This window comes from Cibotium barometz, chromosome 53 (genome assembly GCF_041138505.1).
Source record: "Cibotium barometz isolate CiBa-2024 chromosome 53, ASM4113850v1, whole genome shotgun sequence".
Lineage (NCBI taxonomy): Eukaryota > Viridiplantae > Streptophyta > Polypodiopsida > Cyatheales > Cibotiaceae > Cibotium > Cibotium barometz.
In genome coordinates this window covers 14,720,576-14,744,108 of record NC_141098.1, presented here as the reverse complement: position 1 = coordinate 14,744,108, position 23,533 = coordinate 14,720,576, and the positions used below count along the sequence as shown (strand labels likewise).

At 46.8% G+C, this 23,533-nt stretch overlaps 1 protein-coding gene across 6 annotated transcripts in view; it reads left to right on the top strand.

Annotated features, from left to right (window-relative positions):
• The window catches only part of LOC147608333 (DNA (cytosine-5)-methyltransferase CMT3-like), a 91,893-nt gene that overhangs the window by 29,553 nt on the left and 38,807 nt on the right, over window positions 1–23,533 (top strand). For all 6 annotated transcript variants that reach the window (XR_015264437.1, XM_086788965.1, XM_086788968.1 and 3 more), the window contains 3 exons: window positions 5,286–5,344; window positions 5,470–5,536; window positions 5,682–5,924. Coding sequence is in view for 5 of the 6 variants with exons in the window: in XM_086788965.1 (XP_086645091.1) it covers window positions 5,286–5,344; window positions 5,470–5,536; window positions 5,682–5,924 (369 nt within the window). In the remaining variant the exon portion in view is untranslated. The remainder of the gene's footprint in view (window positions 1–5,285; window positions 5,345–5,469; window positions 5,537–5,681; window positions 5,925–23,533) is intronic.

Sequence of the window (23,533 nt, the reverse complement as noted above, 5' to 3'; positions counted from 1 at the left end):
CATCTGATACACTATCTGGAAAAGAAAAGAAAGAACTGAAGGTAAGTATCTAGCCCTACAATACGTTAGCAGGGAGCATCCGGAAGCAGCAACTAGGGAGAGTGGGAAGCTAATGCTACTAGTCAAAATGGGGTACATGAGTACGTGGATACATGAATACATGAATATGGGGGAGTACAAAAGTGAGTGAGTACAACAGTATATGGCTGGAATGGTAATCATCCTAGGAGCTCTATCATGGGTCTCTGTCGGATGGCTTGGATATTTGCCATAGTGAGATGCCTGGTCGGACGAGCCCGATGCCTCGCAATGATGCTCTGAATCCTCCGGTGTAGGCACCGTCTCCGATGTGAAGATCAACGAACCCTGGGCGTCTGGATCTGCCCAACTGGATAGTTCTCTCAACTATAGTCCCAGGGGGTGCCTGCTTTTGAGTGTCGGCTGTGTGTCCTCCCGGGTAGTCCCTCTAAAGAAGTCAGTAATATGTCTCTGTGTGGACTCCCTGGTAGTTGGGTGTCTGGCGTCTGCTCCTGATAATGGACTCTCTGAGCCTGCGGACTCGATAAAAACCCAAGCATCTCTGATCACAATAGTCCATGATTCTAGCCAGTGGTCCAAATCCCTCTCTAAAAAATGGTAGCGCCCTCGAATCTCATAGTATGCTGTGCAGCGACAGATGTAGTGCTCCTCCATCTCTCGCTCTATCCGACAAATCTGACAAATCCTGTCCCCTGGAGGTATGCCTCTAAATTTGCCTGTCTCTATCTCTAACTGATGTGAAGAGGTGCGGATCTGCCCAATGGCACACCTCAATCCATGAGACAGATGGGTATCCATGTAGCTCGGTCTAAGTATAAAGCCATCCTCAGTGGTGCGGAGAAGATGGTCTCTATAGAAAGCCATCTTTGTCCCCAACTACTGTAGGGGCTCTAGCCATGTCCTCCTAGTGTCCAACTGAATGAGGTCCTGTTTGATGACACTACTAATCTCAGAATGTGTCAAGGTGAGAGAGGGTGCCTCCGGAGAGTACTGGAAGGATGGAAGTCTATCTAAACTGAATCCATGGAGCTCAAACCAGGATGCTATCTGCAAATACCAACATGAAGTGTCTCCCTCCATGGCTAGCTGATGAGAGGACTCTAAAGCAAGTCGTGCATACTGGTGCCGGGGAAGCTCCCTGGTGCTATGAATGAAGGACACTGATCTGGCAATAGCCTCGACTACGATCGGTGGTGCTCCCATCTCGGCTCTGATAATCTCATGGGGTACCGAGGCCTTAGCCCGAATCATCCTGGAGATCATGGACACAAGTGGTCTCTCCATCGATTTCCATCCATCGTATGTGCGTCTTGATCGACTGTGACGATCTAGGCTAGGCCCCCAGATCTGTACTCCATATAGCATCGCGGATGTGACCAGCGTGTCAAAAAGCCACAGCTTAGTGCATGGCTCCTGAAAGCGTACCTGTTTGCATCCTCTCTAGACCTCCTAGTGCTGCATATCCTCTAGTCACTCTGGCCTTTGTTGCCCCCCTCATGGAAAATGTGGGCCCAGTGAACACCACTCGAAGATATGTGTATGAGTCAACATACTCCACTGTCTCCTGCCCATATGTGAAAAGTAGGTGCTGATCTCCAGACCCACTGAGCTGTAGTATTAAACACCATAACCTTGGTCTTACCAAGGTTAACTGAGAGCCCACTGTCCTGTGCATAAGCATGTAAAGTATCCAAGTGCCTCTGCATACCCTCTGGTGAGTATGCTATAAGCACAATATCATCAGCATATAAGAGCAGAGGTATCCAAGTGCCAGCCAACTCAATATAATCAGAGATCTCATCAATGTATAGTCCAAATAGAGTCGGAGAGAGCGGCAGCCTTGTTTCACCCCTATAGTGGAAAGTATTGGCTGGGAGAGACCCTCTGAAGTCCGCACCTGCCCAACTACTGTCTCATAAAGTGCCATAATACGCCAAATGAGCTCACATGGAACCCCCAAGTCTTGCAGCTTGCGCATCAGTCTAGCTCTGGGCACTTTGTCAAAGGCCTTGCGGAAATCCACAAAGCCACACTAGATCCTCCTCCCATGTGCTCTGGCCTCCTCAATGATAGCCTTGAGAATCACCTCCTGAAACCGGCCTGTCCCTGAGCTTGGACCCCTTGTCTCTCTGCCCATCTGCTCAACTCCTGCTCAAGAATAGAGGCATATAGCTTGGCCAGCGAGAGAGGATCAATCAGCCCCCTCTCAAATCTGAGAGAGAAAGAGGATGGACAGCAGCAAAACAGTCCACAAAAACACACTAGAAACACCCAACCAGAGGGAGGGGAAGCCGGGGAAGAAGTAGGGTTGTCGGGTTGCACCACCCATGAATAAACCACCTCCAGAAGCTGTCTTGACTGTAAAAACAGCAGCCACTACACCAGCCACTTGGACTTGCACCTTGGAACCTTGCAGAAGTTGTATGGGGTAGAAGCACCTCCAAAAGAGAAAATTCTGATGTGAAGAGGCAGAAAACGCAGGTTCAGCAGAAAACACAGCCAGCAAAGAAGAAAATGCAGCCACCTTCTGAAGCCAAAAACGGAAGAGGAGAGGGAATCAAAACGCAGATAAGGGCAGCTGGGACCTAGTTGTGTGGTGATACCATGTTGGAGTATGCACAGGCAGAAGCGTAGACAAGGAAAGAGAGAGAGAGAGAGAGAGAGAGAGAGCAAAGGAGAGAGAGTACTTGTTGACAAGATCACCTTTATTATAGCATAAGGCTTTTACAATGGCAATACCCAACAAAGAGCATTACAATGTGATAGGATTGGTTACAACAAGTGATAATGAGGAGGCCCATTCCAGAAGTGAGGGCTGGACTTTGTGGGTCCGTTCAAACCAGTAGTGCAGAAAACGAACAACAAATACATTCTGGTACTTGGCTGGTAGTTGGAGGTCGGCCAACAGCTTGCCCGCGGTGCGGCCACCCTCAGGAGTCTCAATGGCATTGTCTTTGGGATTGCCCCAAGGCTTAGCAGATTTGGTAGTGGATTCTCCGCATCTTCACTATGGACAGGGCCTCGACTCGGATCATTACATGGGGCACTGTCGCTTGGGCCACAGAGGATGGAGTGGTCAGGGCTTATGAGGAGGATGGGGGAGGGCTAGTCCTTTAGGTCTCTCACATCGTATTTCAGCAGTACTAGTCACAGCCCCACCTACTGACCAATGGCGACCAGGCTCATGCCAAAGATGGGAGATTTGTAGTAGTATCGCAGCCTGGCATATTTGGCATGCTAGATGCAGCGAGGCCATCGAGTACCCACACTCCGCTTGCTGAGTCCATCATCAGGAGCATTTGGCTTGACATCATTCACACCCTCCGTGGTTGGTGGGGGAAGTTACAGGGAGGTTCTTACCGCATGTGGAAGCAGCAGGAAGCTTTCTTGAGGCTCTGGAGGCCTGGCCCACTTCTCACAGATAGAGGTGGTGACCCCACTTGGCATTACTGACCACCTGTACGTCTGCCCCCCCCCCCCCCCCATTAAATAGCCTTCTCCTCGTAGAGCGGCCAGCCGGAGGAGAAGTGTCTCTTCCCCTTATGATCATTTGATTTGCACCCTTATATGGGTGAGTTTGTATCAAGCCCTTTGTGGTTGTCTTTCATTAACTAATAGAAGGATCTTTTTCTTGGAAAAAAAAATGCTATGCTCCTACTTGGAAAGATTCAGAGGACTTCTACCCTTAGGCCACACTAGAAAAGCTATAACATCACCCATTGATTCAAAAGAGATTTTAACACAGACTTTGGCACTCGTACAGGAGGATGCCATATCTCTCACTTCTTTTGGTTGCCACTAATTAGTGGAGGGCTATTTTTGGAGTAGACCCCGCCTGCCCTAGATGCCAAGTAGCTTCTAAGACAATGCAACATTGTATTTGGGGGTGTAGAGCTGATCAGAGGATTTGGGGCTCTATAGCTCACCTTATGTGTAGATTCAGGGGAGAGATCATTTATGTTACTTGGGGCTCTATTGCTTGGCTCACTTAGTTTGGTCCAAAAATATTTTTTGATGGAAGGGATCATGACACTGCCATAATGATATGTAGAGGTGTGGCCCAACGTTGCATGCTACAAGATATTCCTCATATCCAATATAGACCACCTTTGCAGAGGATTGATACTATTTTGCCAATATCACAACGTGGAAGATTTGGGGGGCCAGATGCACAAAGGCTATTGAGGCACTCGGATATACGACACTAAGTGCATTTGTACTATATGGGGAGATATTATTCACTCTCTTATGGCCACATGGGCTCGTATACAGGGACCTTCCAGATCTGTGCATGCAAAGTGCACTGTTTTCATGAGGGAGTGGGATCAAGGGATCTTTTTCTTGATTATCCCCAGAGGACTCTCTTGGCACCTTTATGCTCCATATTGGTTGAGATCAACGTACATTTTGGGATGAGCTTTTGTTTTGCCTTTATGCCCCATATTGGTTGAGATCAACCTACATTTTGGGATGTTTGTTTTTCTCTGCTTCCAGCCGACACCAATATCCATGCCCCAATCTAGGGGTGTATCCAAGTTAACAAGAGCACTTTCAGCCAAACAAAGGTCTTTATGGCAGGGTGAAGGGAGGATAAAACATGGGGGGAAGATTCTAAGTAGGCTACTATATCATCTGCAAGCTCACTATCTAGAAGCTCCTCCTCCTGCCTAATCAGTAGCCTGAGGCCGGAAATATTTGAATTGATCTCAAGAAAATGCTCATTACCACTACCACAAACAGGTATTGCACTGGTGCAAGAAGACAACCCTGCCATACTAATCTGGAAATCTCAGAACTGTCACCTCTAGTTCCAGGGATAAGAATCTGATTACAACAGAGCAGAAGAGTGATGAGGTGCCTCTGACCCATGAAGCTAATAAGCCTAGATGGAAAAGGGCATTGGACAATATTACATTCATGACTACCTCCACCAGCAATGCTGGCTCTTTTCAAGATTCTTCCTTTCTTTGAACCCAACTCTTGTATGCTCTCTTTAGACTCCTTTTCTAGGAATAAGATGTCAGTGAGATGGTTTCTTCCATTTAAACATAAAAAATTTTGAGATTTTCAGCACGAAAAGACAAGGCATAGAGCACGAAAACTGTCATGTTTTATCAAACAAGGGTTTTATAATGCTATGTATCATGAGACGAGAATAATACACTTCTGCATAAGAACGGCCATCTCCAGTAGGCATCCAAGCATTCATTTCCCTTCTGTGATCACTTGTGTGCTTTTCTTTGCAGGTTCATTGGAGAGGATATCAAAATGAGGAGGATTCATGGGAGCCACTCCATGCATTAAAGTAAGCATTTTCTTTAATTGTGCTTTGTTCTTTTTTTCTATTCAAATTCATTCTCAAGTGGAACTAAGGGGTACAAGGTTATTGTATGCACAAGGTTTCTGAAGAAAAAACCTATAAAATTTCAGGGGCTGTGAGGAGCGACTCAGGGATTTTGTGGTAGCTGGGAGAAAAAGAAAAATATTGCCATTACCTGTACTGTGTCCTCTTCATCACAGTTCTTACATTCCTCTTTTAATGAAAAATTGCTCAATGGAAAGTCGTACACTTGAGATATTGAGCACACAAAGAAATTTTTTCCTGAAGAGATAATGATTGGCCAAACTATCAACATTTGCAGGGGGAGGTGGATGTTATCTGTGGTGGACCACCTTGCCAGGGAATCTCTGGACTGAACAGATTTCGCAATGCAAAGGCGCCTCTTGAAGACCCAAAGAACGAACAAATATCTGTTTTCATGGACATAGTTGAATTTTTAAGGCCCAGATTTGTGTGCTTGGAGAATGTGGTGGATATTCTAAGGTTTTCTGGTGGGTTCCTGGGTCGATATGCAATAAGCCGCCTTGTTCAAATGCACTATCAAGTAAGCCCTCAACTTTAGGATGTTGATTGGTCATTCTTATCTCAGCTTGTATTCCCATACACGATTGCAAACAATACCAGTCAATGAAAAAGTGCACTGTCCATCATGTGAAGCCATGCGAGACACAGCCCTTGCAAATGTGAACTCTTTTACAGGTCTACATTGCAAGGTAATAGCCTTCTATTATGATGATCAATTCAACAATTGTAATGCCTTTCGTGTGCTGCAACTCGTTGGGGGAGTTGTGTGCTATTCTGGGAGGTGCATGGACTCTTTTTGTTTCCATCCTTTTTTTTCCCGGAAACAAGATCCTTCTATTAGTTAACAAAAAACAGCCTCAAAGGGCTAAATACAAACTCGCCTCCCTGTACGGAGCGAGGATCAAAGAACAAGGATGGACTTCTCCTCCGGCTGGCCGCTCTATGAGGAGAAGGCTATCTCATACAAGGGGTGGGGAAGGGAATAACCACACAGGTGGTCTGTAGTGCCAAGTGGGCTCACCACGTCCATCTGTGAGAAAAGGGCCAGGTCGCCAGAGCCTCAACGAAGCTTCCCGACACTTCCGCATACGGTCAGAGTCACCCTGGAGCTTCCCCCACTGCCCGCGGAGGGTATGAATGATGTCAAGCTAGATGCTCCTGATCGACTCCGCAGGCGGCGTGTGGGTGCCATCGATAACTTTGTTGCATCGAGCTCTCCAGATGTGCCATGCTGCAGTGCTGCTACAAATATCCCATCTTTGGCATGAACCAGGAGTCCAGTGTGATCAATAGTAGATGGGGCTGGGAATAGCACTCTTGAAATATGAAGGTGAGAGACCTTAAGGGTTAGCCCCCACCTTCCTCCTTAGAAGCCATGACAACCTTAGCCTCAGTGGCCCAAGCGACAATGCCCCATGTAATAGTACAGGTAGAGCTCCGTTGCCAAACCTGCTGAGCCTTCGGGCAATCCCAAAGACGATGTTGCTAACACTCCTAGGGGTGGCCACACCTCGGACATGCTGCTGGTCTACCGCCAATGGCCAACCATGTGCCAACCGCCATACTCCTATAAGCCAGCAACCACTGAAAACTGTCCCAAAGCCTCTTCGAAAAATCTAAGAGAAAACGCGGTGAGAGGCCTTGAGACTACCAGAGTCTAGCTACTGTCGGAGTGCCCTTGATCTCTGGCATCTGGATCCTGTGGCCTAGCCATGCATTGTATGCAAAAAAAAAGGGGTACCTAGAGTCTCCTCCTTGTCAGTAGGATCACGTCAAGTCCACTTTTGGGTCCCACTGGAGGTGCATGATTGGCCGGCTCTCCTAGATCCATACACCAGAGTCTCTCCCTGGCAACCTTTTCCGGAGGGGGGTCAATGTGCCACTCATGTGCATGAAATCCGAGCACCCTCATGCATCCACGAAGTCATCCAAGGGGGCTTTGATCTCTCTAATTTGCCATGAGGTCCAATCAGCTCTCATCCGCGCCATGGACTGCCAAGAGAATATGATGCCTGGTAAACACTCCCAGCCATTGCGGGGGGAGTAGGGTTACAATTTTTTGTAGGCAGGCAGCATGGGAGGCTTGCTCGAGCCAGCATGGGAGGCTTGCTCGAGCCAAGGTGGCCTGGAGAGTGATCGTACAGTCGTGCCACAGAAGGGGCCTAGGCATCATCGACCCAGGCATTCAGAGTCGTGCCTTGTTGGGCAAGTTGATTGTTAGAGGGGTTCTCCTAGGCGGAGAGCCTTGAAAGATTTCCTCTTGGCTAGGATTTCAGCCCGTACTCCGAACCTGGGAGGCCAGGCCCATGGCTGCAGAGCACTAGATGGATCTTCACAAAGATGCGAGCCTGCGGCTTTAGTGAAACCGATCCCGTCAAGTGGGAAAGACTCCATTGGACACCCACACGCTTAATAGCACAACTTTAAAACCACAAATTTGAAATGGACAACTTAATACAACTTGAAATTGAAATGAAATGAAATGGAAAGATGGACACCAGCACTGGGGCTGGAACGGGCCGACCCCCCCCTCAATATATGATATATTTATTGGGAGTATTTAATGAATACAATGCTCCATGGGTTCCAAGAACCAGATGATGTCCATGTACATATGAAAACAGTACCAAACAAATAGGCTCGAAGTCGAATTTTGATGTATAAGCTCGAAGCAGAACGACCACTAGTGTGGTCCAGTCTCTACGGTCCTGTGCTTTCACTGGACTCCGCGGAGAGCGCCTCACTGGTGTTCCGAGACCACGCACAAACAGGCGCTCTCGTACCAACGCCTGGCTCTCCCGATCTCAGCACCTTTGGACTGAGGTTCTCCAATAGAGCTTGGACAACCCGGCACCGAACGGGTGTTGGCCATGTAGGGAGTCGGGAATCCCTTACCAGATTTAAACACAAAAATACTTTACTTAAATTTGAAATTCACTTACTTGTGGATAGCTGATAGAGAACCAATACCCGTGGTATGATGAAGCCACCCAGGAGATGCGAAGTCCCCTTGTAGAATGCCAGTGGAGAAGATGTGCCACCTCTTTCAAAGTAGAAAACAGAGAGGTAGCCTTAGAAGATATAACACCTTGTTGAAGACATAGTCACCTCGTGGAGAACCATCAAGATAAGTACCACCGCAAAAGTCCACAGCCGCCTGCTGTGAGAGGAGGAGTACCCACTTGCAAGGGAGAAGATACCCGACTGCAGCGTGGGAAGAAGATGGTGTGGAGGAGCAGCCTGTTATGAAGAGAGTGTACACACACAGTTGCCTGCAAGAGAAAAAGGGCAGCCACCTATGAGGATGGTGGGCAGCCCTGCAGGTAAAACAGGCGCAGCCCGTAGAGGGTGGGCAGCCTGCAGGTAACACCAGCGCAGAGGAGAGGGCAGCGCAGCCTGCTGGTATACTGTCGCCTGGGGGAGTAGCTGCCTGGGGAAACAGAAGTAGCACGCTGCAGTTAGGAGCAGCCGTACAGCTAGTTATGGCAGCCGCCTCTGTGTAGAAAAAACGGCCTGTACAGCAATTCAGCCTTTTGGAGTTGACAGCCGCCTGCTGAAGGGGCTGAGGTGCACACAGCCGCCTGTGAGTAAAAGGATGCTTGGCTGCTGTACACAGACGCAGCCCACCTGTAGGAGGGGAGATGGTGTAGGCGCAGCCTGTAGTGTAGTTGATAGGGCAGCCAGCCGCCTGGGAAAAACAGGCGCAAGAGAGAGATGGTCGCCGGTTGGTGAACAAACGCAAGATAGAAGCGATCCGCCGGGTGGTGATGATTTACGCTTGAAGGAGGAGGTTTTCTTTTATAAAGTTAAAGTGGAGTTTCTCTACGCTTGCATGTGGGTGGGGAGTATGGGTAGGTGACCATGCCCACCCCCACACTCACTTAAGTGGGGCTCCCCACCTTGGCCCCTAAGTGGGTGCCCACATTTAAGTGAATGTGAACACTTAACCTTATAAAACTAAAGGTTAGAAATAAAATAATAAAAACAACATGTGCGATATACTTACCACCTGTTCACATGCACTAAAGCTCGTCAGAATACAGAGCAGACTTCACGACTCACTGGCAGGCATCCCCGCTCAGTAAGTAACACGTCAAGCAGGCAAACACAAAAATACAAGTCATGCGAAAACAGTTTCAAACATGCAAATCATGTGTGCATGTGCAAATAGTAACATGGACATATCTCCCGTTCATGGAACAAGTACAAAATATCTGTCGGCACAAAACTGGAACGACATAAAAACAGAAAAACCTGGTCTTCCTATGGAGTGACAGTCCCATAGGTAAGACACAGTTCCAGGCACGAGTCTCCCTATGGTGTGACAGTCCCATAGGCAAAACATGGCACCCTGCGAACACTCGGGTGGCACTAGTCTGGCTCCTGTTCATGTCTGCAAAATACTGGCCTCTTCACACGAGACACTGGCCTGGCCTCAAGTGAACGAGACGCAAAAACTGGAGATGGACCAAATGGTCGGCCAATTGGTGACATCCCCCCGGGCTTCTAAAGAGTTGACCTCAACTGAAAAGCCTCAAGATATGCCTGCAACAATTACGGATAATCTGCAAAATAATCCTCATTTACCCACTTGGCATCAATAGGCAAATAATTTTTAAACTTCACAAGGTATCTCCTGGAAAGCTTTCTTGCGGGTAGCTTTCTCTCCTTGTGAAAAACAGTCTGTTCTGGCTGGAGGATCTCCTCAAGCTCTTCAATTTCTGGCGGATCTTCTGTGACAGGCTCATCAGGATCTGGCCCCACATATTTCCGAAATAGACTCACATGAAAAGCATTGTGAATCTTCCAATGACTAGGTAAAGCAAGCCTGTAGGACACTTCATTGATCTTGTGAATCACCTTGAAGGGTCCATAATAGCGAGGAGAAAGCTTAGGATATGATCCTTCTCGTCCTGGCCTCTTCCGAAGCCTAGCCTTCTCAAATTTCAGCAATACCCAATCACCTTCTTTGACTTCCATGTCCCTTCTATGCTTGTCAGCAGCCATTTTATGCTTATCCTGAGATCTTGCAATGGCTGTCCGTACCTGACCAAAGGCAACATCCAAGGCACGAACATATTCATCAGCTGCAAAAATCTCATCCTTGGTATGAAGGATGGGTGGCAATACCACTCTGCCATAGATAATTTCAAACGGAGCCTTTCCTGTGGAAGCATGGATTGTATTGTTGTAGGCAAACTCAACAAGTGGAAGATACTTCTTCCATGCAGTCTTGTGAGCTGCCACATAACACTTCACTAAATCCAACACGGCTGAATTTGCAGCTTCACTTTAGCCATCCGTTTGGGGATGATAAGCTGATGAAAACTCAAGTTTAGTGTCCATATTATCAAACAAAGCCCTCCAAAATAGGCTTGTAGTCCTGGGATCTCTATCCCCAACAATGGATTTAGGCATACCATGATGCTTGAAAATATTAGCAAGAAAAAGCTTTACCATATGATCATCTTTGATGGTTTTCTTGACGGGCAAGAAATGAGCTTGCTTGCTAAACCTGTCCACAATAGTCCAAATAGCATCATTCCCATACTGGGATCTAGGCAAATCCATAATAAAATCCATAGTGATACTTTCCCAAGGTTGCGAGGGAATAGGCAATGGCTAAAGCAAACCTGGAGGTTTTTGTCTGTCAAATTTCACCTTTTGGCAAGTAATACATGCACGCACATAAGCCTCAATGTCTTTACGCATGCTCGGCCAAAAGAAATACCTCTGAATCATGCGAGTAGTAGGCATAATACCTCTATGACCAGCATATGGTGGAGCGTGACATTCGTCCATAACCTTTGGACGCAAATCCTTTACCACACATAGGCAATTATTCTTCATGAGATAACCCTCGTTAATAACATAAGAGGCATGTGAATGACCAGCCATCAAATCAGTCCATAAATGGCAAAAATCAGCATCCAAATGATACAAATCTCTCATAGCAGATAAATCTCCATGAGAGGCCACTGAGACTGCAACAACATAAGGCCTCCTAGATAGTGCATCGGCCACCACATTTTTCTTTCCTGGAGTATGCACAATCTGAAAATGAAACATGGAAAGAAAGTTTGCCATTCTCATCTGCTGCTCTGAAAGCTTGGTTTGAGATAGAAAGTATCTCAAGCTTTGATGATCTGTCTTGACTACAAATTCAGCCCCAAGAAGGTAATGTTTCCATATCTTTAAGGCGTGAATTACAGCCAAGAGCTCTTTCTCATAGATATCCATATGAAGCTCAGCATCATGCAAACGACGGCTCTCGTATGCAACTGGATGCCCTTCTTGATTTAGGACAGCTCCTATGCAATCACCACAAGCATCACATTCAACCACGAATGACTTGTGCAAGTCAGGGACAGTCAATACTGGACCACATATGATCGCATGCTTGAGCTGCAAGAAAGCATCCTGTTCCTTCGAAGTCCATTTGAAAGCAGTTTTTTTCTTCGTGAGATCATGTAGAGGAGTGGCAATCATAGCAAAATGCCTTATGAAACGCTTGTAGTACGCAGAAAACTACGTACTTGATGTACGTTTTGCAATTCGGGCCAATTCCGAATGGTCTCTATCTTTGCAGGATCCATTGTCACTCCATGCTTGGATACAATGTGTCCCAAATAATGAATCTCTGAAAGGAAAAACTCACTTTTCTTGGCATTGACGAAAAGTTTATGCTTCCGCAACTCTTCGAACACTATGACCAAATGAGTTCTGTGTTCCTGCTCATTCTTGGAGAAAACCAAGATATCATCAAAGAAGACTCCTGTAAACTTGCGATGGGGTCGGAATATCCTATCCATCATTCGATTAAAAGTAGCAGGAGCATTGGTGAGACCAAAAGGCATTACCAAGAATTCATATAATCCGAAGGCTGTCCTGAATGCAGTCTTATGGACATCTTGTGGCACCACGCGCATCTGGTGATAACCACTCTTCAAATTAAGTCTGCTAAAGCAAGCCGAATCATCAAGCTTATCCAAGATATCATCAATACGTGGAATTGGGAATCTGTTCTTGATGGTAAGCTTGTTCAAAGCTCTATAGTCCACACACATACGGAATGATCCGTCCTTCTTTTGAACAAGAAGCACAGGAGAGCAGTAAGGTGAGGAACTGGGCTGAACCAAACCTTTCTCTAAAAGCTCGTTGACCTGCTTCATGATTTCTTCTTGTTGTGCAGCACTCACTCGGCATGCAGGTTTGTTGGGTGGAGAACTACCTGGCACAAGATCTATGCGATGATCTTCGGGCCTTTGGGGAGGTAATTCACCTGGCAATGAGTCAGCAAAACAGTCGTTGAATGCATTAAGAAAATTCAGCCTATCATTAGACATAGCATCCACATTTTGATGATTTGGCACAAGACTATCACGCACAAAAACCAAGTACGCGGAAAGACTCTTTTTCATTGCTTTATTAATTTGGATGTGTGATACAAGTGGGATGGAATCCCCTTCTTTGCCAGCATCAATAAAATGCATGCGGCCTTTATGCATAAAAGAAATCATATTGGACTTTTAGTCTTTGCGGGGCTCAAGCCTATGGTGCCATGGCTTGCCCAACAATACATCACATCCATTCAGTGGAGCAACTAAGAAATGCTCATTATCAAGGTAGCCCTGGATATGGATACGCAACTTCCCTGTCAAAGGGGTAACCTGCACCTCTTTACCAATAAATGCAGCTTCGGCTTCAATCTGAGGTTCCATGTTTTCAACCTCAATACCCAATGCAGCTGCCATTTGCATAGAGATGAAATTGTCAGTTGCACAGTCATCAAACATGAAGAGTGCGGATTGATCCTTGATTTGTCCCCAAGCCTTGCAAACCATTCGCTCTTTTGCATCATGACCTGTATTTCCTTGCACATCAGGAACTGCATGTACATTAGCTTTGGTGTGCTTGTCCTCGTGCTTTGATTTGCGATCTGGGCATTGTCGGAACATGTGGTCTTTGCTACCACAAGAAAAGCATTTTCCATCCTTGGCATATTGCTCTCTTTGCTCCGGGGTTAAGCCGAATTTGTTCTTCCTTGGGCCCTGTTCTTTAGATGTGTTATTTTCAGCTTTGCCACCCTTATAGGGCTCCCGGAAGTTCTTTTTAGGTGGCTGTCCACGCTTTTGCTGATTTGGGACAGCCTTGTCTTTTCCCTTGGAACCTCCTTGATCCTGCTTAATCTTGAGCACCAATTGCTCCATAGCAAGAGTAGAAGCTGTGAGTTGTTGCAAAATATGTTTCGGGTGCAATTCAATACCCGATCGATATGCTGGTTGCAGTCCAGAACGAAACTTCCTCTTTCTTTCATCCTCAGTGATTTGCATAAAGGGAGTCACTTCCAGTAACACTTTCCAGAATTTGTTAACATACTGTTGTACACTTTCATTATCTTTTTGTTCCAGCCTGTCCCACTTTTGAGTGAGAGTTTGCTCTGCATTTGGTGGCAAAAACTGAGCATAGAATCTGTCTTTGAATTCCTTCCAAGTGGAAATGGGATCCTTGGTGATCTTTTCAGTGATCCACCAATGAGCAGCAGTCCCTTTCAAAAACATGCTAGCATGGCGCACCTTTGACTTTTCTGTGAAATCCTCATCGCTAAAAGCAATGTCGATCTGTGCCACAAATGCTAACACCTTACATGAAAAGCATCAAATTTAACAGATTTGTCACCTGCTTTTAATTCCTTGAGCTTCCTGGCATGAGGCTCATGGTCTTCTCTTTTTCTTTTCCCCTTATCCAACGGGGCAGCCCTATCTGCATGGGCTCCATGGGCCGTCATAGAAATTTCATGAGGCACGGTGGCATGTGCTCCATGAACTCGAAACTCAGATGCATGTGACTTACCTGCATATGGCATTGTCTCTCCATGAGACAACTCAGAAGGCAAAATTTTTCTAGAAGCAGTCCTGTCACCATGAGATACATGTCTTGCATGCATGTGACTTTCATGCCCTCCATGAGCACTGGCATACATATATCTATCAGGCTTTGTGCCTTGTGGAGAAGATGCATGTCGAGAGGTGATTGTCACCTCTTCCTTTTGGATAAAAGATTTCAGCCTTTGGGATGCGGGATCTCCATGCTTCCGAGGTGGATTTCTGAATTTCAGCTCTCCGTCATCCCCCTCTTTAATGTCACCTTTGCGGAGGAGATAGGCAAGTGCCAACTCCCTTGGTTTCTTGCCCACTTCACGAGCCATTGATTCGAAAGTTACATCTACCATAGCATCAGCCTTCCTGGCTTCAATAGCACTTTGCAGATGGGGATCTTCATGCAAAAACTTTAACTCTTGCTCTTGAGCCTGCAAAAGTTTTCTCATATGTTCCATTTCAGCCCTCATAGCATCAGGCTCTTGTTCAAGCATAACTGTCTTTCCTAGAGACACTTGACCCTTTGATTCACTATCAATAATCCTTTCAAGGGGCTTGTGTCTACCTCGTAGGGCATCAGACCCACGAGAGGCACTAGATGGACCCCTCGAGTTTGGCACTTCCAAAGGGTTGCCTTGGCTGTCCATTGTGTTTTAAGTTTGCTAAAAGCGGGATATCCAGTACACAGGTTCGTTTCCCCACTAGGAAGAGGGAAACAACCGTGCTCTGATACCAATGAAACCGATCCCGTCAAGTGGGAAAGACTCCGTTGGACACCCACACGCTTAATAGCACAACTTTAAAACCACAAATTTGAAATGGACAACTTAATACAACTTGAAATTGAAATGAAATGAAATGGAAAGATGGACACTAGCACTGGGGCCGGAACAGGCCGACCCCCCCTCAATATATGATATATTTATCGGGAGTATTTAATGAATACAATGCTCCATGGGTTCCAAGAACCAGATGATGTCCATGTACATATGAAAACAGTACCAAACAAATAGGCTCGAAGTCGAATTTCGATGTATAAGCTCGAAGCAGAACGACCACTAGTGTGGTCCAGTCTCTACGGTCCTGTGCTTTCACTGGACTCCGCGGAGAGCGCCTCACTGGTGTTCCGAGACCACGCAAAAACAGGCGCTCTCGTACTAACGCCTGGCTCTCCTGATCTCAGCACCTTTGGACCGACGTTCTCCAATAGAGCTTGGACAACCTGGCACCGAACGGGTGTTGGCCATATAGGGAGTCGGGAATCCCTTACCAGATTTAAACACCAAAATACTTTACTTAAATCTGAAATTCACTTACTTGTGGATAGCTGATAGAGAACCAATACCTGTGGTATGATGAAGCCACCCAGGAGATACGAAGTCCCCTTGTAGAACGCCAGTGGAGAAGATGTGCCACCTCTTTCAAAGTAGAAAACAGAGAGGTAGCCTTAGAAGATATAACACCTTGTTGAAGACACAGTCACCTTGTGGAGAACCATCAAGATAAGTACCACCGCAAAAGTCCACAGCCGCCTGCTGTGAGAGGAGTACCCACTTGCAAGGGAGAAGATACCCGACTGCAGCGTGGGAAGAAGATGGTGTGGAGGAGCAGCCTGTTATGAAGAGAGTGTACACACACAGCTGCCTGCAAGAGAAAAAGGGCAGCCACCTATGAGGATGGTGGGCAGCCCTGCAGGTAAACAGGCGCAGCCTGTAGAGGGTGGGCAGCCTGCAGGTAACACCAGTGCAGAGGAGAGGGCAGCGCAGCCTGCTGGTATACTGTCGCCTAGGGGAGTAGCCGCCTGGGGAAACAGAAGCAGCACGCTGCAGTTAGGAGCAGCCGTACAGCTAGTTATGGCAGCCGCGCCTGTGTAGGAAAAACGGCCTGTACAGCAGTTCAGCCTTTTGGAGTTGACAGCCGCCTGCTGAAGGGGCTGAGGTGCACACAGCCGCCTGTGAGAAAAAGGATGCCTGGCTGCTGTACACAGGCGCAGCCCACCTGTAGGAGGGGAGATGGTGTAGGCGCAGCCTGTAGTGTAGTTGATAGGGCAGCCAGCCGCCTGGGAAAACAGGCGCAAGAGAGAGATGGTCGCCGGTTGGTGAACAAACGCAAGATGGAAGCGATCCGCCGGGTGGTGATGATCCACACTTGAAGGAGGAGGTTTTCTTTTATAAAATTAAAGTGGAGTTTCTCTACGCTTGCATGTGGGTGGGGAGTATGGGTAGGTGACCATGCCCACCCCCACACTCACTTAAGTGGGGCTCCCGCCCCTAAGTGGGTGCCCACATTTAAGTGAATGTGAACACTTAACCTTATAATACTAAAGATTAGAAATAAAATAATAAAAACAACATGTGCGATATACTTACCACCTGTTCACATGCACTAAAGCTCGTCAGAATACAGAGCAGACTTCACGACTCACTGGCAGGCGTCCCCGCTCAGTAAGGAACACGTCAAGTAGGCAAACACAAAAATACAAGTCATGCGAAAACAATTTCAAACATGCAAATCATGTGTGCATGTGCAAATAGTAACATGCAAATCATGTGTGCATGTGCAAATAGTAACATGGACATATCTCCCGTTCATGGAATAAGTACAAAATATCTGTCGGCACAAAACTGGCACGACATAAAAACATAAAAACCTGGTCTTCCTATGGAGTGACAGTCCCATTGGTAAGACACAGTTCCAGGCACGAGTCTCCCTATGGTGTGACAGTCCCATAGGCAAAACACGGCACGAATACTGGCTCTTCCATGGCGTGACAATCCCATGGGTTGAACACAGTCCAGGTCATACACGGGTGGCACTGGTCTGGCTCCCGTCCATACGACACCATCCTGCTAACACACGGGTGGCACTAGTCTGGCTCCCGTCCATGTCAGCAAAATACTCGCCTCTTCACACGAGACACCGGCCTGGCCTCAAGTGAACGAGACGCAAAAACTGGAGATGGACCAAATGGTCGGCCAATTGGTGACATTAGCCTAGCTTTTGAGGACAGATTTGCTGCGGGCCTACTACGAGCTTGGGATCACCTTAGTCCGCCCCTCCACCAGTCAGTTCTCGTAGCCTTGGAGAGCGTCTTCGGCAGCCCTTGATTTGGAACCTCCTGATCCAATTACCTAGTGGCCACATGCTAGGAGCCAAGCCTCCTGTATCCTAGGGAGCGTTGAGCACAGGACCTGCCAGATCCCTTGGAGACTCGTTTGCATTCAGACAGCTCCCCCTAGAGGCTCAGGAGAGGCCTAACTAGGATCCGGAGTACAGATAGACTCAACTTCAACATCGATTCTGCTACCCCCTCACAATGGCTGATCCCTTTTCCAACTGGTCTGTTCCACCCATTACTTCCTTAAGTCTATTGACATGAAATACAGGATGAACTTTCACATGAGAGGCAAATCCAGTTCATATGCAACTGAACCAATCCTTCGTGTAATACGAAATGGTCCACAGTATCTAGGGGATAATTTCGAAGATCGACCTGTTCGTAACGTCTCGGATAGACTGATTTGACTTACGTCCACGACCTTTCAACAAGTCGGTTATCGGTAGTGTGAGCTGAGAGTACTCTCGCACAGATTTTCGAAGAAAAACAACAAAACCGAGAAAAGAACGAAGTTGTTTCACTGTTCTTGGTATAGGCCAGTCCAGAACCTTCTGAACTCGGTCATAGTCAATGCTCAATCCATCTCTAGTGATCTTGTGTTCCAAGTAAATGATGTCTGTCATAAAAAACTCACATTTACTTAACTTAGCATATAGTCGATTCTGTCTTAAAATAGATAAGACAATCATGAGGTGTCTAACATGATCCTCAAGACTACGACTATATATCAAAATATCATCCAGGAACACAACCACAAATTTTTTCAAATGTTCACGAAAAAGATCGTTCATCATTTGCTAGAAAGTGACTGGAGCATTGGTTAACCCAAAAGGTAATACGAGAAACTCGTAATGGCCATACGTAGTCCGAAAGGCGGTTCTTTCGACATGCCTTTCATGAATACGTATCTGGTGATAGCCAGTATGTAAATCTATCTTCGTGAAATATTTTGCTCTTGCTAACCGATCAATTAGGTCATCTGATCTAGGGAGAAGATAACGGTTCTTAATTGTCAGCTTGTTCAATCTCTTGTAATTCTCCAGGTGTTGTCCTTCTTTCTCCTAAGCAACACACGTGCACCTCAAGGTGATTTACTTAGATGGATCTGGCCCATCCTCAAATAATCTTCGAGTTGTTTAGCCAACTCATCTTCCTCAGCTTGGCTCATCTTGTAAGGTGGAATACTGACAGGATGAGCACAAGGGATCAAGTCAATACGATGATCTACTGCCTTTCAGGTGGTAAACCTGATGGCAGTTTCTTAGGAAATACATCTTGAAACGAGTCAAGTATCTTCTGTAATTCTTTGCTTTCAAATACACTTAATTCATTGACATCCATGGAAGGAATGAGAAATGAAGAAAGTGGAATCAATACACAATGGAAAGCAGTATACAAAGAAGAATCCATTATATTTTCAAAATCCACTGTATTTACAAGAGGTCCCTGAGAAGGATGTATACAATCACCTAAAATACTATACTGGGTGTTTCGATGCTAAAAAGAAAAAATATGACTAGACCAATCTATCTGGACTTGAAGAGTCTTAAACCACTCAATCCCTAATAACAAGTCTACATGTTCTAGGTGCATAATATAGCATTCCAAAGTATCTTTGTAGACCTGAATCCGGATTGGTAGCATCTTTACCTTTCGATCCCATACTTGCCTTTTCGCAGGTAGGCGTACCTCATAGGTATGATTGCTAGGTGTCGTATCAAGACTCAATTTCTGCACAAGTTTGTAGTTAACAAAGTTGTGTGAGCTGCCAAGGTCTAGAAGAATGTGGATGCTATGGCCATTCACTTCTCCATAAACTTGGAGAAGATCATGCAAGCCAAAAACTTTAGAGTTGAACAGATAATCAGAACATGTACTAGGGCGAGAAAGTACAGTAACTGACGTACCGGTCAAGGACAACTGGTTAGCTGCCTTTGGCTTGGGTCCTGCGCTGGTCTTTGCACCCTTTTGCTTCGGGTACTCGTTACGCATGTGTCCTTTTTCTTCGCAGATGAAACAACGTCCCTCCTTCTTGAGCTTCAAAGCCTTAAGGAGTCGTTTGTTCTTCGCTGGTGTCGAACTTGAATTCTTTGAAGCTTGGTCCGAAGACTTTTTCAGTCGTGTTAGCCATTGGTGCGGAGAACTTTCTTTTATGCTTGTTCCCCTACTCGGTAATGGGTTTAGACTTGGAAGAGACCATTGTATCATCATAGATACGAGCTGAATGAATGGCCTCGTTCAAAGTTTTGCATTTGTTATTTTGAACCTGTAAACGGTATGAGTCGGGTAAACCGGCTACGAAGAACCCCAAAAGAGTTGTGGGATCCATCTTTGTAGCTTTCATCTGCAAGTCCCTAAACTTCTGGAGGTAGACCTCATAAGTGAGGTGCTGCGAGGTCATGGTCAAAGCGGTAAACCGGGCAACAACATCATAATCATCCTCTTTCTTGAGGAATTCCTTCTTGAAGACGTCTTCGAATTGTGCCCAAGTCCTTGGCTTAGGGTTGAGTTCCTTCCAGCAAAGCAAAGCTTTGCCTGAGAGGAAACGTGCTGCTAACTGGATCTTTTTTCCATCATCATATGGATGAAACTGAAAATGGACTTGCCACTTATGTAGCCAAGTGTCCACGATCTCCTTGGTACGCTGCTTTTGCTTCCCCCTGACCTGTTTCGGAGTAATGTTGGGGCCTAAAGCAGAGGCCAAGGTATCCATACCCGAAAGAGTAGATAGGGTAGTGGTCAAAAGAGAGATGGAGTTCCGCAAAGCTTGCATCTGTGCGGCGATTTGTGCCTGACGTTCCGAAGAAGCAGCTTCGAGAGCTACTCTGAACTCTTGGAAATCAGATTTGGACACACAATTGTCAAAAAGATCAGCATTGGTATCTTTCGTAGCCGGCAAGCCTTCGCGTTCGACAAGGGGCTCCAGCTCTGATTCTTGGGTCGACATCTTGAAGAGGGCAAGGGGAGAGAAAATTCGATCTTGCACAAAAAAGTGCTAGAGAACTTGAGAGCTTGAGAGCTTGAAAACTTGAGAGATGTGTGGCAAGAAGCCCACTTAAGGGGTTTATATAATCTTCCCCAAAAGCAACTTGAGCTTTTTGCTTTTGTGTTATATATATATATATATATATATATATATATATATTCTGTTTTCTTTAAAAAAAACACCTTTAAACCTTAGGGGAGGTCTTTAAACTCTTTTTAAAAAAAAGTTTAATCTAAAAAAAAAGCAGTCCAATTCGGCGTTCGATTGCTTTTACTGTTTCTTTTTTCACTACCCTCTTGGATTTAGCGCATCTTGCTTGCCATGCTGCCGTCGTCTGCCTGGCTGTCGTCACATGCTCTGCTGTCGGGTGTGCATGGCCGCCTGCGCCAGCCTGCCTGCGTAGGAGTGGCCCTTGCGTAGGCCTGGCCACATGCCAGCGTAGGCTTGGGCGCTGCCAGCGTAGGTTGGGCGCCTGCCTACGCCAACCTATACGCTTGCGCTTTCAGCCTATACGCCTGCGCCTGCAGCACGCGACCAGCAGGACATCCGACTGCGCATACAACGGCGAACTCTCTCTCTCTCTCTCTCTCTCTCTTTCTAAAAGAAAAAAAACAGTCGATATGCTTTTTCTTATTTCTCTCTCTTCAAACTCTTCATACAGTTGAAGAACATACAGCCTTGCTTCTTGCTAAGCAAACAACCCTACTAGACCGCTTTCTCTGTCATCACGGGTTTCTTTGATGAAAAAGCAACATACTAATTTGAAAAAACAGCAGTATGCATAAACAAAACAGCAAGCTTGTTGAACACATACCTTTCTTCGACCTCATCTTCTCTACCTACCTACTTGCTCGTTCACGAGGCACACTTTGATACCACTGTCAAATCCCCCCATAGGATCTCCTCGTAGAACGCTCCTCGTACAAGACTCGAAACCAGCAAACAAACAAACAAACAAGAAGGGGGTGCAGGCCTGACTCACCTCCCAACCACGACAGCCGTGGGGGCAAGCCCACAGACTTGGCTGTCCCCATCGAGCCACGAGCTGAGCTAACTAGATGGACGTACCGACCAATCTCTACCTCGCGACGTCCCATACCGCCACGAAGCTACCCTCGCGGGCCTTGAGAGTGCTGTCGCCCTCGGTTGCATGAAGGAGGTGCACGTCTACACTAGATCCAGGCTCCAGACCATAGAGCTCTCACAAAACATGCGAGACTCTATATGACTAATGACTAACCTTGGCCACCCTTTTATAGGCTCTTGGCCGGTCATTGGGCGTCCACACTTGGATGGCCGCCCGTCCATACTTGGGTGCCCGCCCGTTAGTCTATCCCTAACTCAGCTCGTCAATCTGCCTGCCTAGCTCCAAGCTTCCCCAAACCTCGAAGCTAGTCTTGTGTGCGTGTAGCACACGGTAGATACACACTGTGCACATGAGACACCACCACTTAGCCGGCTAAGGAAAGCTTCTCTGAACTCCAGTACAAAAGCTTCTTCTGAATGTTGATAAGAAGAGGGGCTAGCTGCTGCTCTGGGGCGATATCAATGCCCACCTGGCATCCAAGATAACGGATTGGAGTGCCCCTTGGGATCCACTGGAAAGCCTCAATTGGACACCAAGTCGGGGCGAGTGGAGAGCCAACCCAAAAACCACACAACTTGTGGCAGTTGATCTGCGCTCTTGATGCGTCGTAGAAGATCTCTATTACATCTACAAATCTCTAAAGATTCCCTACATCTCCAGATAAGTATGCTTTTGTGTCATCTTGAAACTTGGAGTCTAGCAGCTCCTCCTAAGTACGGATGGGGAGATGCAATCCTTGGAGCCCAGTCTCCTAAGCTGAGAGAAAACTGCTCATGGCCTCCACAACAAATAGAGAGAGGTAGGGTGCTAGTGGGCAGCCTTGCCGGACCGAGCTCCTCCCACGTAGATTACTTTGAGCCAGAAACTGTAGCCATGCCTTCTCTGAGTCTTATCTTCGGTTGACTCTAGCATGTTGAAGTCCCCACCCATGCACCAAAAGTCGGCTTGACAAATTGTACTCCATAAGGTGGCTCTACTTGCATGCAGCGACGTTCAGAGCATAAACGTTAATGAAGCCCACACAGTCCTCGCCAATCCTAATGGTAATCCACTGAGCCCGCCCCAGTGACTATGATGCTTGAGCCAACTATTGTCGGCAAGAGGTGCTCATTGAGAGAAATACAAAATGCCCCTTGCATCTTGAAGGGGCCAACAGAGGGAGACCAAAAAGTGCGACTCCCACCTGGTAAAATCCTCCCGTAGCGATGGATACGCCCCTTAGAAAGATGATGTTCCTGGAGGAAAAGAATATTAATGGGCCCCCCAACTATTGCTCTATGGAGCTCTCCTCTAAGGACGCCCCCCCCCCAACTATTGCTCTATGGAGCTCTCCTCTAAGGACGCCCCCCCCCAAACCCTAAATGTTCCATGAGGCAATTCGCATATCAATCTTTGTGGGAGGCGGAAGTATCAGAATTGCCCTCCACTCGAAGACTCTTGGGTGTAGGTTTAGACGGGACCCTCACCTCCTTTCTCTTGGTGGGCACCCTCACCTTACCCAACCACTGGATCACATGAAACTTTGTGGAAGGGCCTCGTCACTTATGGTTTGGGGTATTTTCAGGGACAGGGTACCTCTTCAGCTCATGTGTCCTCCACCTTTGGGTGAGGATGATGTACCGGTTTTTTACTCCATTCAGGATAGATGGATCTAGGAGAGATATCTTGGGAAGGATATCATCGAGGGTCTGACGGTCTGGCTGGTGAGAGTGGTGGGGGCAGCGCAGGGAAGCACATTTATATTGATCCCCCTCAAGGGATGAATACGAACTCTTGGAGTCTCTGGTTATATGATGGGTGTCCTATCAGATACTTGCACTGGGACCCCGGTGAGTGGGAGTGGAGGGATGCTTTTAAGCCCATGAAAAGCATGCCCTTCCTTCGTTAGACTTTGCAAAATGCCAGACACTTGGTTCTAGGACAAATCCAGAGACTCCCTACTTTTAGACTGCATTGGGAGGCTTATGGGGTCACCCTTGACAGAGGTTGTGGCACTCATACTGGGAAACGAGGATTTCCTCTTTTATTTGGCTCTCTCTACATAGTGGCCTTGCCACCA